General features: G+C 36.8%; 1 protein-coding gene across 1 annotated transcript in view; it reads left to right on the top strand.

Moving 5' to 3' along the window:
* Positions 1–14,690, top strand: part of LOC128857207 (serine/threonine-protein phosphatase 2B catalytic subunit 3) — a 50,800-nt gene extending 36,110 nt beyond the window's left edge. Inside the window, exon 2 of the mRNA XM_054092850.1 lies at positions 5,948–14,690. Coding sequence (XP_053948825.1) covers positions 6,106–7,839 — 1,734 coding nt within the window. The 5' untranslated portion in view covers positions 5,948–6,105 and the 3' untranslated portion in view covers positions 7,840–14,690. The remainder of the gene's footprint in view (positions 1–5,947) is intronic.
* Positions 14,691–14,944: the final 254 nt, after the last annotated feature.

The following is a 14,944-nucleotide window of genomic DNA, read 5'->3' as shown; positions in this document are numbered from 1 at the left end:
TAGTTTTTGAGCCTATTCATTACAACCAAACAAACAAAGTTTTCCTCTTTATAATATTAGTGTAGATATGTGATTCCCAAGTGAGTTTTTTATCTAAAGTTAAACCTAGATATTTGACCTCTTCCTTTAGTTCTATCACTGTTTCATTTATTTTCAATGCAGGAAACTCTAGCTTTCTTTTTCTTGTGAAGGGGATTATTGTGGTTTTGTTAGGGTTGATCGACAGCCCCTCCTTTTTACACCATTCCCATGTTGCGTTCAAGGCATTTTGCATTAAGTCTGTTAGTGTCCTTTCATGGTTGCCTTTTATTATAACAGATATGTCATCTGCATAGCCAATGGTTATAAATCCCTTATTGTTTAGGTGCTGCACCAAGTCATCAACTAGTAGGGACCATAGCAGTGGAGAAAGAACTCCTCCTTGCGGACATCCTTTTACTGTTGTGACATTCAGTTCAGCTTGGCCTAACGAGGCTTTAATAATCCTCTGATTAAGCATTTGGCTTATCCAATGTGTTAATATTGGGTTTGCACCTCTTTTCTCGAGTGCTGTTTCTATGGATTTGTAATTTGCGTTGTCGAAGGCTCCCTCTATGTCCATAAAGGAACATCGCTCTACTAATTTCTATGTTAAACATTTTTTTCAACTTATTTTAACCAGTACAAAAATTTTTTATACTTTTTAAATGTTCATTAAAAGATAGAAAAAACTTTGCAGTGCTAAATTAATTTTTTCCTTAAAAACAAAAATCGCAAAGAGATGCAATTTTTAGACCTCATAAACCAGGCTCCCCCCTTAAAGCTTAGAAGATACCTTATGCATTTTTTCAAATTTTCTGTTGGCGTTATATAGTAGAAATAAGCGCCGACCCATCGACATGGGATTAAGGTGCCAAATGGAACGATATGGGATTAGGGTTAAATTGAAATTACAAAAATTAGTAAGATATATAAAATCAATCATTAGATAGTTCCATCATAGAAATATATAAATCATAAAAATACATAATTCATCGAAATAGAAAAATCATAAAAATAAATAAATCAAAGTTCCAGACTTTGTATAAAATTAAAAAAAAAATCAAAACATTCCCCTCAAAACGTTTAACTCTTCAATTAGAATTTCTAGAAACTTTCTAAGTATACAGTTTTGTAGCCCATTCAATTTCAGTGCGAGTTTGAAATCGCTCAAAAATCGCGTTGATTTTTGACAATTTATCTTGCACAGAATGCTGAGCATTTTCTTCCATATACAGGGTCCGGCACTCGAAGTGTAAACAACTTCAGACCGCTCGCGCAGCTGATGCACCATTACGCGTTACAATGATACTGGTAGCATCGCGAAACGTCATGGAGGTGGTCATCAAAAGACTGCAACGTCACGTGAAATGGTTAAAAAAGTGAAGAAGCGACTTGTCCCCAACGAAGTGCCATTCAAATGGCGCAAGAACTGAAAATATCTGAGCGTAGCATCCGCCGCATACTGAAAAATGATCTCAAAGTCAAGCCTTACAAGATCCAAAAGGCGCATGATCTCACGCCAAAGCAGCAACAAGTCAGACTTGAAAGAGCAAAGGAGTTGCTTCGCTTGACCGAAAGCGGTCATTCTGGAGGTTGACTCGGCGAGGAGGAGACTCGGCGTCATCTCACAAAGCTCGAGTGAGTCAAGGATGGCTATAAAACAACGAGCTTCCGAGCTTCATAACGTCCACACAATAGCTCTTAAATTCACCAGACGCGAGTCCGATGGATTATTGTCTATGGGCTATTTCGGAGAGCAAGGATTGAACTAAAAGAGGAGACCAGTCTCGAGGCGCTGAAAAAAGCCATTGCCCGCAAGTGGGCCAAAACACCTGCGAATCACATTCGGGCAATTTTCCAAACTAAATTTATGGCCTTTTTGATTGGTACTTTAGCACAAATTTTGATTAAAAACTGGAAAAATTTGATGGCAATTTTTAAAATTTTTGTGAATTTTGTACAAAGTGTTTGATTTTGATTAATTAATTTTAAAATTAAAAAAATGTTTTTCTAAGAATGAACCAAAAAAAGATAGCATGAAAATAATGCGAATATTTTATAAAATAAAGCACTTAATTATGAGAGTACGAATATACATACATATAGGGTGGTCCGCTGGCACGATTAGGAATTAAAATCTAAATTAAAAAAACTTACTAGTCATAAAAGTTTAAGACTAGTGCGTATTTTATTTTTTAATTTTTGTATTAGTTCAATTCTTTTATTTATTAATTTAATTAATAATAAAATAAAAAAAATAATTATTTCATCTAAATGTGTACGTTGGATACGTTCTTAGAATCTGACCTCCGTACTCTGTCTGATGTCGGGATGCCATTAAACTCGCGAATGATATTTACTTTTAGCGCTGAGTTGATGGCTGGCTGGGTGTGTTTTTCATAGACTTTACTTTTGAATTACACGCATAGAAAAGAGTCCATAGCGGAAAGATCGGACGACCTGGGTATCCTGGTCACCCGCTTATCAGTTTTTTAGGGAAGAAATCACGCAGTATCGCTACGGACTCTCCGGGCGTGGCGCAATCTTGTTGAAAACATCAAGGAAGGATGTTCTCTCATTATTGGCACAACATAATCGTTCAGCACGCGCCGATAAGAGACACCGTCCACAGAAATTGGATGGTGCACTCGACAATTACAAAAAAAAAATAGTAAAATTATTCCACTGGTTGACAATGCACACCAAACCGTCACTTTGGGACTGTTAATGTTTTAATAGTGGGTTCTGCTTTTAGGTTACCAATAACAGCAATTTCCCTCCCGACAGTCGGTTTTACGTTACCGGAACGACCCGGATTTACTATATATCCGGCCAAGAACTGTCACTCTGGCAGCATTCCACGTATATGTATGGGGAGTGTTTATGCTGCTATAACAACAGCAATTCTACTTATTAACAATTCCATTTAAATGAAAATGGGTTTCACCACTCCAAAAGATACCGTTTGTCATACGAAAGCGCTCCAACCTTGTCTCGCAGAAATGCTCACGCAAATTGTAATCGTTAGGCTTAAACTTGTTCCATGCAATCCCACTTTTGACATCAATTTTTTTCACTATTTTGGTATGTACTTTATCAACTTTTCGATAGTGCTGCCAATAGCCTGCTTTGTGGCTCTGTGCCGTTTTAAGCAGAAATCTTGAGATCGGAACTACTTTTTATGGCTTAAGACTAAATTTCCATCCGTGCCTTTGATCTTCCAATCTTCGCTCACTGTCTACGAGTTTGTTTGATTCCAATACAACCAGCCCAAATTAACGTTTACTAAAATGTGCGCGGATATATAAAGTTCTCAAGCTCAAGAAAAACGGTAGAGCATCTCCTTTGTGAATCTTCTGCGTTATTCAAAACGCGATTAAAATATCTGGAGGTACGACAGTTTGATGCACTACAAGAAATATCAGCACCAAGTTAGAAATATCTCCTTAAAATCGCAGTAGAAACGGGCACAATGCGGGTAGACTATCTCACCAGACTTTTTCGCTTTTCCACTGAGGGGAATATCCAACTTTCTCCCACTCAAGCCACGGCGACCCTCTTTTCCACCTGGATGAAGGAGGTCGAACTACAATTAAAGGTTGTTATTCTTGTTGTTGTTGTTGTAGCAGCATAAACATTCCCCATCCATATACGAGGAATACCGCTGAGAAGACAGTCCTTGGCCGGGTTGTTCTGGTTACGTAGAACCGACTGTCGTAGGAACAGCTAATTCTGACCAATGCCGACAGTAAACAACCAAAAATTTTGGGCCTCCCCTTTGATAGTTTGCTCTCCTTTTCTGCGAATACAACCACAATTGCTACTAAAGTCCAAAACCGCAAAAAAGTCCTCAAATCGCTTGCCGGCCCCACTTGGGGCATAGACAAAGAAATGTTGCTGGCTACATTTAAAGCAATTGGCCGGCCGGTTATAAATTATGCTGCACCTGTCTGGTTGTTGTTGTTGTAGCAGCAAAAACATTCCCTATATATTTACGGGGAATGCTACAGGAGTGACAGTCCTTGGCCGGCTATAAATCTGCATCGTTCCGACTGCCTGTCCGGTTGCTTGTTACCAGCGATTCGCAGTGGATGAAGCTCTGCTGCTATCAGGACAGCCACGGGATATTGCCTGATGGCCCCCCCCCCTGGAACACCTACACAATGAGGCATAAATGCTCCCTGTTAAAGAGCACAACAAAATGCTCAGCAAGCAGTTTCTTCTAGGTTGCTACCGTAGGCACGCCAGGAGACATCTCCCAAATTATACTGACGAGATCCAGGACAAAATATATTTACAACTCTTACACCGGACAGTATGCAGACAAACACTAAACGACATTAATTGGGAGGCTCTTACCACCCTCTTAAACTCCTGACCCCTAAAGGCCGTTATCAGAGTCCAACCACCACCTAATGCAGATGCAGAGCTTCAGCTGCCTCGCGAGACTGGCGTAACTTTGGCCCAATTGCGTTGTGGATTTTGTAGTAGACTAAATTCCTATCTATCCAGAATCGACCCTGCCATGCCCAATATGTATCCAGCATGTGAAGGTATACCGCACTGCACTAACCACCTATTCACATGCCCTATCAAACCTACTCACCTAACACCCATCTTCCTCTAGACCCAACCTGTCGAAATATCACGTTTTCCGAGTCTTTGTAGATAGACAGATAGATCCTTTATGAGGTTTGTACTTCGACCTCATGACCTTTTGTACTCTCTACTCTCACAGTACCTCATCCAAACCCGGTTCCCTTATTAAACTCAGGATAGAGCTGGGTTAGATTGAGCTTACGATCTTTTCTTCTGGCTGCAGTTGGCCAAAATGTCTTAACCTTCTCTACGCTATAGTGATGCATTCCAGGAGAAGGTGCATTGGAATCTCCTTAAATTGCTCGCAAAAACGACAGAAGTCCATAGACCAAATCCCGATCATGCGTAGATGACTACGCGGTCTACAGAGCCTTGTAAGAATGCCCGTGAGCATTCTCAGTTTATACTTGGGGAAGGTTGATCTGTTTACCATTTAGACGAAGACGACAGGTGACTGCATCGCACTAGCAGAGTTTAATAATCTGCTACAACAACAACTACTTCAAAACACATAACTAATGAGCTCCATCTGGTATCGCTGTGGACCGAACCGGTCTATGCGTGACTACAAGTCAAATACTTCAACCTAACCTAACCTTTCGGGATCAGCGACTGATTTTATATAGGAATTGGATGGCCTGGTTCTTGGTTTAAAAAAATTATGAGTTATTTGTAAACCAGTGGCCAGATGAAACCAGTAATTTTTTACCTGAAAAACAAAAATGAAAAAATGGAAATGTTTGTCTCGTACACCGCGTGGTGCGCTGCATCTGATGTAGTCATTTTCATTCTACGCCATAAAGTAGGCCAAAAATTTGGCGTAGCATGAAAAATACCCCCATGTATTTGGGGTATGAATCTCGTGAAAGTCATTATTAGCAGTGCCAGAATGCGCAATCAGAAATAATAACGAAACCACAACCACGAGGTTTGCAAGAATGCCGTGCAATTAAACTGAAAGTAATTTATCAACAATAAATTTACTCAACTTCATGTAATTTTTTTTTTTTAACATGTGATGTTGACTAAAAGTATATTTCGCGTATACGAAAAAAAACCAAAAAAAAATATGTTTGTATGTATTTGAAAATATACTGATTATGCAGCTGGCATTACTCTGCAAGAGCAAAAATTATGGGCATCGAATAAACAAAGTTTGGTTGGCTATTCAAAGAAATATTTCGCAATGGTTGCTACATTTAATTAAAATCGTCTGCATTGGTTTAATGCCTCATCTTTTATTAAAGGCATTAATTTAATATATAGGAAATGCATATGAAAAATAAGACAATTAAAAAATATTTTATTCTTTTCCCTCTTCTTGCAGGCAACTGCTGCATTACCACTGCTAGCGACGGCCAAAAGTAGCCGCAACGCAGACAGTTTCTGGCAAATCGCTCACAAATTCACAGCACCGAACTAAGCGAAAAGCGAGTAAAAATAAAAAAAAAAAAATCAAAAACAAAAAAAATAACAACAAACAGCATGTCTTCGGTTACACAGCATACGGGCAATCAAGCGGTGCCGCAGCAAAATGGTAAACAACAGTCAAATGCTACTGGCACCGGTGGCGGTGGTGCAGCCACCACTACCAACAACACACATGACAAAGTGAGCGGCGGCAATGGGACAGCGGGCAATGGTGGCGGTGGCGAGAACTCGAATACGCAATCTCAACAAAGTCCCACCAAAAAGACAGGTCTATCGACTAAGGAGCGCGTCATTGACAGCGTGCCGTTTCCGCCGAGTCGCAAACTAACAGTGGCCGACGTATTTGATGCACGCACTGGCAAGCCACATCATGACGTACTCAAGCAACACTTCATACTTGAGGGACGCATCGAGGAGGCTGCCGCTCTGCGCATCATTCAAGAGGGCGCCACACTGCTGCGCCAAGAGAAGACCATGATTGATATTGAGGCGCCAGTGACCGTTTGTGGTGACATACACGGCCAGTTTTATGATTTGATGAAACTATTCGAAATTGGCGGCTCACCCGCCTCTACCAAGTATCTCTTCCTGGGCGACTATGTGGATCGAGGTTACTTTAGTATTGAGTGCGTTTTGTATTTGTGGTCACTGAAAATCACCTACCCGAATACATTATTCTTGCTGCGTGGCAATCACGAATGCCGTCACTTAACAGAGTACTTCACTTTCAAGCAAGAGTGCAAGATTAAATATTCGGAACGGGTGTATGATGCTTGCATGGAGGCTTTCGATTGTTTACCCCTTGCGGCACTAATGAACCAACAGTTTCTGTGTGTCCATGGCGGTTTGTCACCCGAAATTCACGAGCTGGAGGATATACGCCGTCTGGATAGATTTAAGGAGCCACCAGCATTCGGTCCGATGTGTGATTTATTGTGGTCAGATCCCTTAGAAGATTTCGGCAATGAGAAAAATTCGGACTTCTATTCGCACAACTCGGTGCGCGGCTGTTCATATTTCTACAGCTACGCTGCCTGCTGTGACTTTTTGCAAAACAACAATCTTTTATCGATTATACGTGCGCATGAGGCGCAGGACGCCGGCTATCGCATGTATCGCAAAAGTCAAACCACTGGATTTCCCTCACTAATAACCATCTTCTCGGCACCCAATTACTTGGATGTGTACAACAACAAAGCGGCAGTGCTGAAGTATGAGAACAATGTGATGAACATCAGGCAATTCAACTGCTCTCCACATCCATACTGGCTTCCGAATTTCATGGACGTATTCACATGGTCTTTGCCATTTGTGGGCGAGAAGGTAACCGAGATGTTGGTGAATGTGTTGAATATTTGCTCGGACGATGAACTTATGACCGAGGAGAGTGAAGAACCGCTATCCGACGACGAGGCGGCGTTACGCAAAGAAGTCATACGGAATAAAATTCGTGCGATCGGTAAAATGGCGCGTGTATTCTCAGTGCTACGTGAGGAGTCTGAATCTGTATTACAATTGAAAGGGCTCACACCAACCGGTGCACTGCCATTGGGTGCACTATCCGGTGGCAAACAGTCATTGAAGAATGCGATGCAAGGCTTCTCACCCAATCACAAGATCACTTCGTTCGCCGAAGCCAAGGGACTGGATGCGGTGAACGAACGCATGCCGCCGCGACGCGACTCGACGCCATCGCCAGCTGAGGAGGGACAAAAATCATTGTCAGCTGCCGCTGCTGCAGCGGCGAATGCCAATGCTAACGCCAATGCGAATGCAATCAATGGATAATTCTAAGTCCACAGTGTTTTAGTAGATATGTAGGCCAAGTGCCCGCACTCAACGTTACGTTTCATAACAACATTGTATTTGTACTACGGGTAGTAAACAGTAAACGGTCAAGCGGAAAGCCAGCCAGAAGAAAATATATGATAAATGAGAACAAAAGGAACGTAACTCTTAGGTTAAGGAAAGAATTCAAAAAACAGATTAGGAAAGAAATATCAAAATGCAAGTTGAATGAATCGTGGAGTTGTGTCAAAAGTATAACAGAAACAAATAGAGAATTAAACACGCAAAAACAAAAACAAAAAATATAAAAATAAAAACAAACAAAAGATGAAACAAAGCAAATGAAAAGAAATGCATAGAAAATTAAATAAATATATCTCGTCGTTGTTATATCTTCTCGTCCTACTTTTGATGCACGGTTGTTGTACGCGCGCGAATCAAACGAAAGTGACTCGAACTCTATACGCATTCGCAACCGAGATTGCGTGTCCGCAACTGTATTGGTGAGACCATCATAAGGTGGTCGTATTTGTATTTGACAAGTGAATACGAGTACGCCAAGCTACTGAGCAGTTGAAGTATGTGCAGCTGCACACACGCACCTACACCTGCATATTGTACTTATATACGTGCATATATGCTGGTTTATGGAGTAACGAGGCGTGGCGCGACGCTCCTAGCGACCGTCGTGTTTCACGTAATGTTGGCGTAAACGCCGTGCACACTCATCTGGTGATCGTTTTGTGGTCTTATACGTGCCATCTTCATTATAGTCATACATACATACATATGTAATTGCTGCCTTTATTTCTGTTCGCTCGGTCATTAAAATTTCCTCTAAGTCATAATAGGCATTTTACAAAAATGCTGAGAAAAGCGATTCATATTTGTTTTGTAGTTGCCATATAGTTAACAATTATGTATGTACATATGTACATCTGTACATCCTCAAACTTAGCTTTCAGTGATGCGAAATTAGTATCTATAAGATGCGAACATACTTACACGCCTGTATATACCTATTTTACGTTCTTGCGCAAGAGAAGAGAAAATTCAACTTTTGCATAAAAAGTTAACTTCAATGTAGACTGAATTTTCATGCTAATAAATGTATCTACATTTCACTTTTTATGCAAAAACAAAAAAAAATTGCTTAACTCGCTATGTGAAATTTAGCTTTGCCTTTGAGATGAAGTCACAGTTTGAACTTTGAAATTAGGCGCCGCCTTTGTGATCAAGTCACAGTTTGAACTTTGAAAGCAAGCGCCGCCTTTAAGATCAAGTCACAGTTTGAACTTTAAAATCAAGCGCCGCCTTTTAGATCAAGTCACAGTTTGAACTTTGAAAGCAAGCGCCGCCTTTGAGTGCAAGCGCCGCCTTTAAGATCAAGTCACAGTTTGAACTTTAAAATCAGGCGCCGCCTTTGTGATTAAGTCACAGTTTGAACTTTTAAATCCAGTTTTGCCTTTGAAACCAAGTCACAGTTTGAATTTTGAAATGAAGCGCCGCCTTTGAGATCAAGTCACAGTTCGAACTTTGAAATCAGGTTGAACTTTGAACGCAAGCGCCGCCTTTAAGATCAAGTCACAGTTTGAACTTTAAAATCAGGCGCCGCCTTTGAGATCAAGTCACAGTTTGAACTTTGAAATCCAGCTTTGCCTTTGAGATCAAGTCACACTTTGAACTTCGAAATCAAGCACCGCCTTTGACTTCAAGTGCCGCTTTTATGATTAAGTCACAGCTTGAACTTTGAAATCAAGTGCCGCTTTTGTGATTAAGTCACAGTTTGAACTTTCAAATCAAACGCCGCCTTTTGTGATAAAGTCCGGAGTGTAAAGTTTGAGCTCACAGCAACAAATGTTTGCGCGCAAGTTAAGCAGTATTTTCCACATACGTACATATATACAAAACGCATCTTTTACTCGGAAAATTTGCAAATTTTGTTTGAGTTAAAGCACACTTTTTGTGCCTAAGGCCTGTAATGTATACTTTTGATAATAAGCAGTTTTTCGATTCACTCTCTTTTCTCTCTATTTACTCGCTCTACTCTCTCTTTCCTCTCTCCTTTCTCTCTCTCCTTTCTCTCTCTTCACTCTCTCTCTATATATATATGTGTGCCTCTCCCTCTCTCTTTTTCTCTCTCTCTATTTGCCCCTGATTTACTTGGACCGAACCGAAGAAGAATCTCGAAATAATCATAAAGCTTAGCGATTTTTATTTTGATATTTTTATAATGGTTACAAGTAATCTATTGATCTAAAAAGTAAATATTTATAAATATGCACATGTAAAATGTATGATGATTGTTAACCAATTGTGAGGGGATCGCATTGAAATTGTTTAGTTAATTGTTAATCAATGAATAGACTATCAGTTATTATTTGATTTCCTTTCTACGTAAGCGATATGTAACTATCTATAAAGAATTTACTAAAATTTTCTTAAATAATATTACACTTACTTATAACTGAAATGTGAATTTACAATTAAGATTAAAGCTAATTAAATAAATAAATAAATAAAGAAATAAATGAATAAATAAATAAATAAGTTAAATACAATATGTGCAAACTCACAAGAAAAAACAAAAAAGCAAAAAAGTTGAGACCATCAACGCAATCAGCAAAGCAAATGCTAAGTTAATAAAACAAAACCAAAAACAAAAAAAAAAAAAACCAAAAACAAACAAAAAAGAAACAAAAACATGCATACATACTTTTTCATTAATTCATAATTATTAAAAATAATATAAAACTTATAGCAATTTGAAGTACTTTACATTATAGAAATACGTACATACTTATAACTTAAAATATCGCCCAAGAGAACAGCAAAAATACAAAACAGTTTAAACCATTGCACGAATACACAAAATTATATAGAGAATTTTAGAAACTAAGCGCTGCAAAACTCTACTTTCTTTTTTCAATCTGATCATTGTATGTCTGCTTCGGAAATTTTAAAATAACCGATTTTTTTACATTTTTTTATTGCTCCTTGAAAACAAAAAAAAAAACATTTAAAAATTGAGTGAAAACAGAGTTTGAGTTTCAATTGGTCCCAGAAAAGTAAGCAAAAAAAAATTTTTTGTTTTTTCAAAGTTTTAAATTTTAATTTTGTTAATAAAAAATAATAAATCGGCATTTCAATTGAATAATTTTTTTCTGTTTTTTTCTGAATCAAAACTATAAACTTTTTAGTTAAAGTTTTGAATTAAAACAGAGTTTGAGTTTTAGTTTGAATTACTCCCAAAAAGGTATGTAAAAAATGTATTTTTGATTTTTTAAACTTCTCATTGTTGGTTTTGTGATTTATTCTTCAAACAAAACATTGTTTATAAATCGAGTTAAAACAGAGTTTGAGTTTGATTTGGTCCCAAATAATAAAAAAAGTTTAATTTTTAATTTTGTTAATAAATAATAATAAATTGGCAATTCAATTCAATGCCTGCAAATATCTTCTTTTTTTTTGAAATCTGATCACTCTTCTTCTAAAATTTTATAATAACCGATTTTTTTCTGTTTCTTTTATGCTTTTTGAATCAAAACCTAGTTTATCTAACTTATCTCTATCTTCCGATAGAGTGATTAATTTTGCGCCATCTTGTACAAAAAACCAAAAAGACAGACCAAAGTTTTTATTTCCTCAAAGCTTCAATCAGTTCTATAAAAATTATTACATTGCCTTTTCAACACAAAACTATTTGTAAAAAAGTTCTGAAGAGGGAACACCACTGTGATTTTTCAAAAAAAAATCGATTTGTTTTTGGCATTTTCTTAAAGTAGATATATTTAAAAATATGTAAAAAAAAATAAACTTAAAATCTTGAAGATTGACAAAGTTATACCCAATACAATAAGTGCAGGCAGTGAGTAGCAACGGCCAATGAAAACTTTAAACGCGTTTTTCTCAAAACGATTTTTCTGAACGCGGTGGACTCGATTGTTCGAAGACTTATGAAAAGATTTTAATTTTTTTTTTTTTTTGTTTTTTTAATTTTTGTACATGTATTGGCTACAGTCGTCCATAGCCGTTTTTTTAAATTCCAAAAATTAATATTTTTTCAAGCCTTTCAATAACAAAAAAGGGTAAAAACACAAACTCATTTTTCAAACCTGCACCATTTTCTCAAAAAAAAAAAAAAATACAAAATAAAAACAAAACCGCCACGTACGACGATAGCCATTGATGTATAGATTAAGTATCCGGCATGTGAAGACACGCCGCACGACACAACCACCTTTTCACATACTCCATCAAACCAACTCATCTAACACCCCTCTCCCTCTGGATCCAACCTGTCGAAACAGCTAGTTTCCTAGACCTACCGTTAGATGAGCTAGACGAAGACGACCAGCGATTACACTACACTGACAGGGCAACGTTACTACTGCAACACCAACAACAACATGTATAGATTCAGAATGTTTTTGGTTTTTTGCTTTCAGTTGATTTTTCACCGCTGTATCGTGGCCACTAGGGTGCATCAGTTTTTTACGACGTCATTGCATTAATATTAATAACAATTGTAGTTTTTTAAATTTTTTAATAAAAATTTGTGTCAGTATAGTTGAATATATGTTAAATAAATTATAATCTGTCCGATTCGCAAACAATCATTCCTATTTATAAAAAAAAATTCATGAAAATCGCTTAATTTTCACGCGTTCACAGTGGTGTTCCCCCTTAATAAATCTAATATTAAAATCCTAAAATAAGTTTTTAAATTTTTCTACAACAAAACAACTCGATTCATATTAAGAGGGGAGCCTGCTTTAGAAGCTTCAAAAAATCGAATTTTTCGTGGATTTTTTTGGGAAGGAAAGAAATATTCGATTGTAACGAAACTCTCAGGTGTTGTTGTTATATATTTCAGCAGTCTTCTCAAATTTTTTCATTAAAATATATGTCATATTATGCCTGGTACAAGCATTTTGCCAAAGCGCCTCGAGTGTGCATGTGTCGTGCGGCGGGAAAGATGCAGGTCGCAATTTTCATCTGAAACCAAAAACCCCAAAAAAAAATTTTATTTTAGTATAGTATAGCTTCTAGTTAAACCAAGAAAATTAAGCAAAAAGTGAGAAATTCAAAAATTTTTCGCTAATTAAAAAAAATTTAACAAATTCACTTTAGATTGTTTAAAAAGTGGGTTAATCACAACTTTCTTAAGGTTTTTTAGGTTCAACTAGAAGAGAATTTAATTCCGAATACAATCTATGTTATCTCGTTTCGATAGTACGTTTAACTTTTTGGCTTCCTTTCCCGCCAATTAGGAAAAATCGTAAAAATAAAAAAACCGAGGAATCTCACTTCGAACGATCCGGCCGCTCGTATGCCTGCTCGACGCTTGCTTACAATTTCTTCTGTAACTCCGAAAATATTTTGAATTTGCTTCTGAAATTTTGAGTACACATTCTTGGATAGTTTGGGAAGACATTTATGCAAAATAAAAAAAAAATCGATTTTTTGAAGCCTCTAAAGCAGGCTCTCCCCCTAACAAAAAATTTTACCAAATCAAAAAGAATATTCCGCAATATTTCAAAACCAATAGAGATTGACTTTATCGTAATTTCTGTGTGTGGAGCAAAGAAAATTCAAAAACATATTTTCATATTAGATAGATAGAACTATTAAAGCCTTCAACTCTTGAATGGTAGTGTTGTTGTTGTTATAGCAAGGAATGCTGCTGAAGTGACAGTCTTTGGCCGGATATAAATTCGGATCGTTCCGGTTACGTAGAATCGACTGTCGCGGGAATGTGAATGGTAGTACCGTACCAGGTGGTTGTTGTTGTAGCAGCAACAGCAGCTACGGTGATAGTCCTTGGCCGGATTGAAATCCGTGCCCTTTCGATAGCGTAAACTCAACTGTGGTGGGTGTTTCCAGGTAATCTTGCAAGCGATTGGCTGAAAACCTCCGCGGCATGTACAACAACGCCTACGTTTTTGTTTAATTTATTTCCAAATTCTATTTTTGTAGTAATTTTTCGTGCACTCAAATATAAATTTTAAATAAATCTTAAGTTTCAAATGAAATTGAAATGAAATGATTACCAGTACTTTTTTATTAATCCACTTATAGTAAAACAGACAACATAAAAACAATTACCAAATATTCGCAATATTTCTTCATTTCAAAGTAAAACAAAAACAAAAACAAGCAGCGAATAATGTTTCAATAAAAAATCAACAACAAATTCAAATAATATCAATACATATATAAAAATATATATAAAAAAAAATACATATTAGGAAATTATTATGAAAAAGTGTGAATTCGCCAAAGCGGAAAGAGAGGGATGCGGCAAATAATCGTTTACCGTTGAAACGTGAGAACTTACATACATACTTATGCATACTCGTATATACATACAAAAAGAGTTTGAAAGAGAAAATTCGTACTGTGAGCGGGAAAGGCAGATTATGTCATACATTTAAAATTGCAAAGTAGCAGAGAGCACATCTTCATTTCTAGATAAATCTTAAAATTTTTCAATTTTATTGTAAAAGTTACATATTAATTACGTATATCATAAAAAGCAAAAAATAAAAAAATAAAATAAAAAGCAAAAAATAAAAATCCAAAGCAAATTGCAAAGCATCAAAAAAAGAAAAATTAAGGAAAAAAGAATACGATTATTATAAAAAAGCAAACAAGAACAAAAATGATTAGCAAACAACAAAATTCAACGCGAAGAAGAAATTACCTTTCGACGGTATACAGAACATAATGCAATCCCTTATAAAATTTGTAAAAATTTAAGTAACAAAACCAAATTATCAATGTTATTTGAATAAAATAAAGTCAACAACCAAACGTTTACAGACTACAAAAATAATAAAATAATAAAATGAAAGAAAACAAAATATAAGTACCTATCCTCCAATAAAAATGCGCACATTTATTTATTTCCTTTCAAACAATTGTTTTAACTTAAAAGTTGTAAGCTTGCCAAGTTGGATAAATTGGAATTCTAGTGATTTTCAACCAGTTAAGGATTATTCTTCAAATAGCTTCGTTTACATGTCTCTATATCCTCTTTGGATAATTATTATTGGGTCTGTTCATGAAACAAGTTTTGGTGTTCATGCATCCGTGCAAACTT

This window comes from Anastrepha ludens, chromosome 3 (genome assembly GCF_028408465.1).
Source record: "Anastrepha ludens isolate Willacy chromosome 3, idAnaLude1.1, whole genome shotgun sequence".
Lineage (NCBI taxonomy): Eukaryota > Metazoa > Arthropoda > Insecta > Diptera > Tephritidae > Anastrepha > Anastrepha ludens.
Note: the sequence above shows the minus strand (reverse complement) of the source record. Positions and strands in the feature narration are given on the sequence as shown.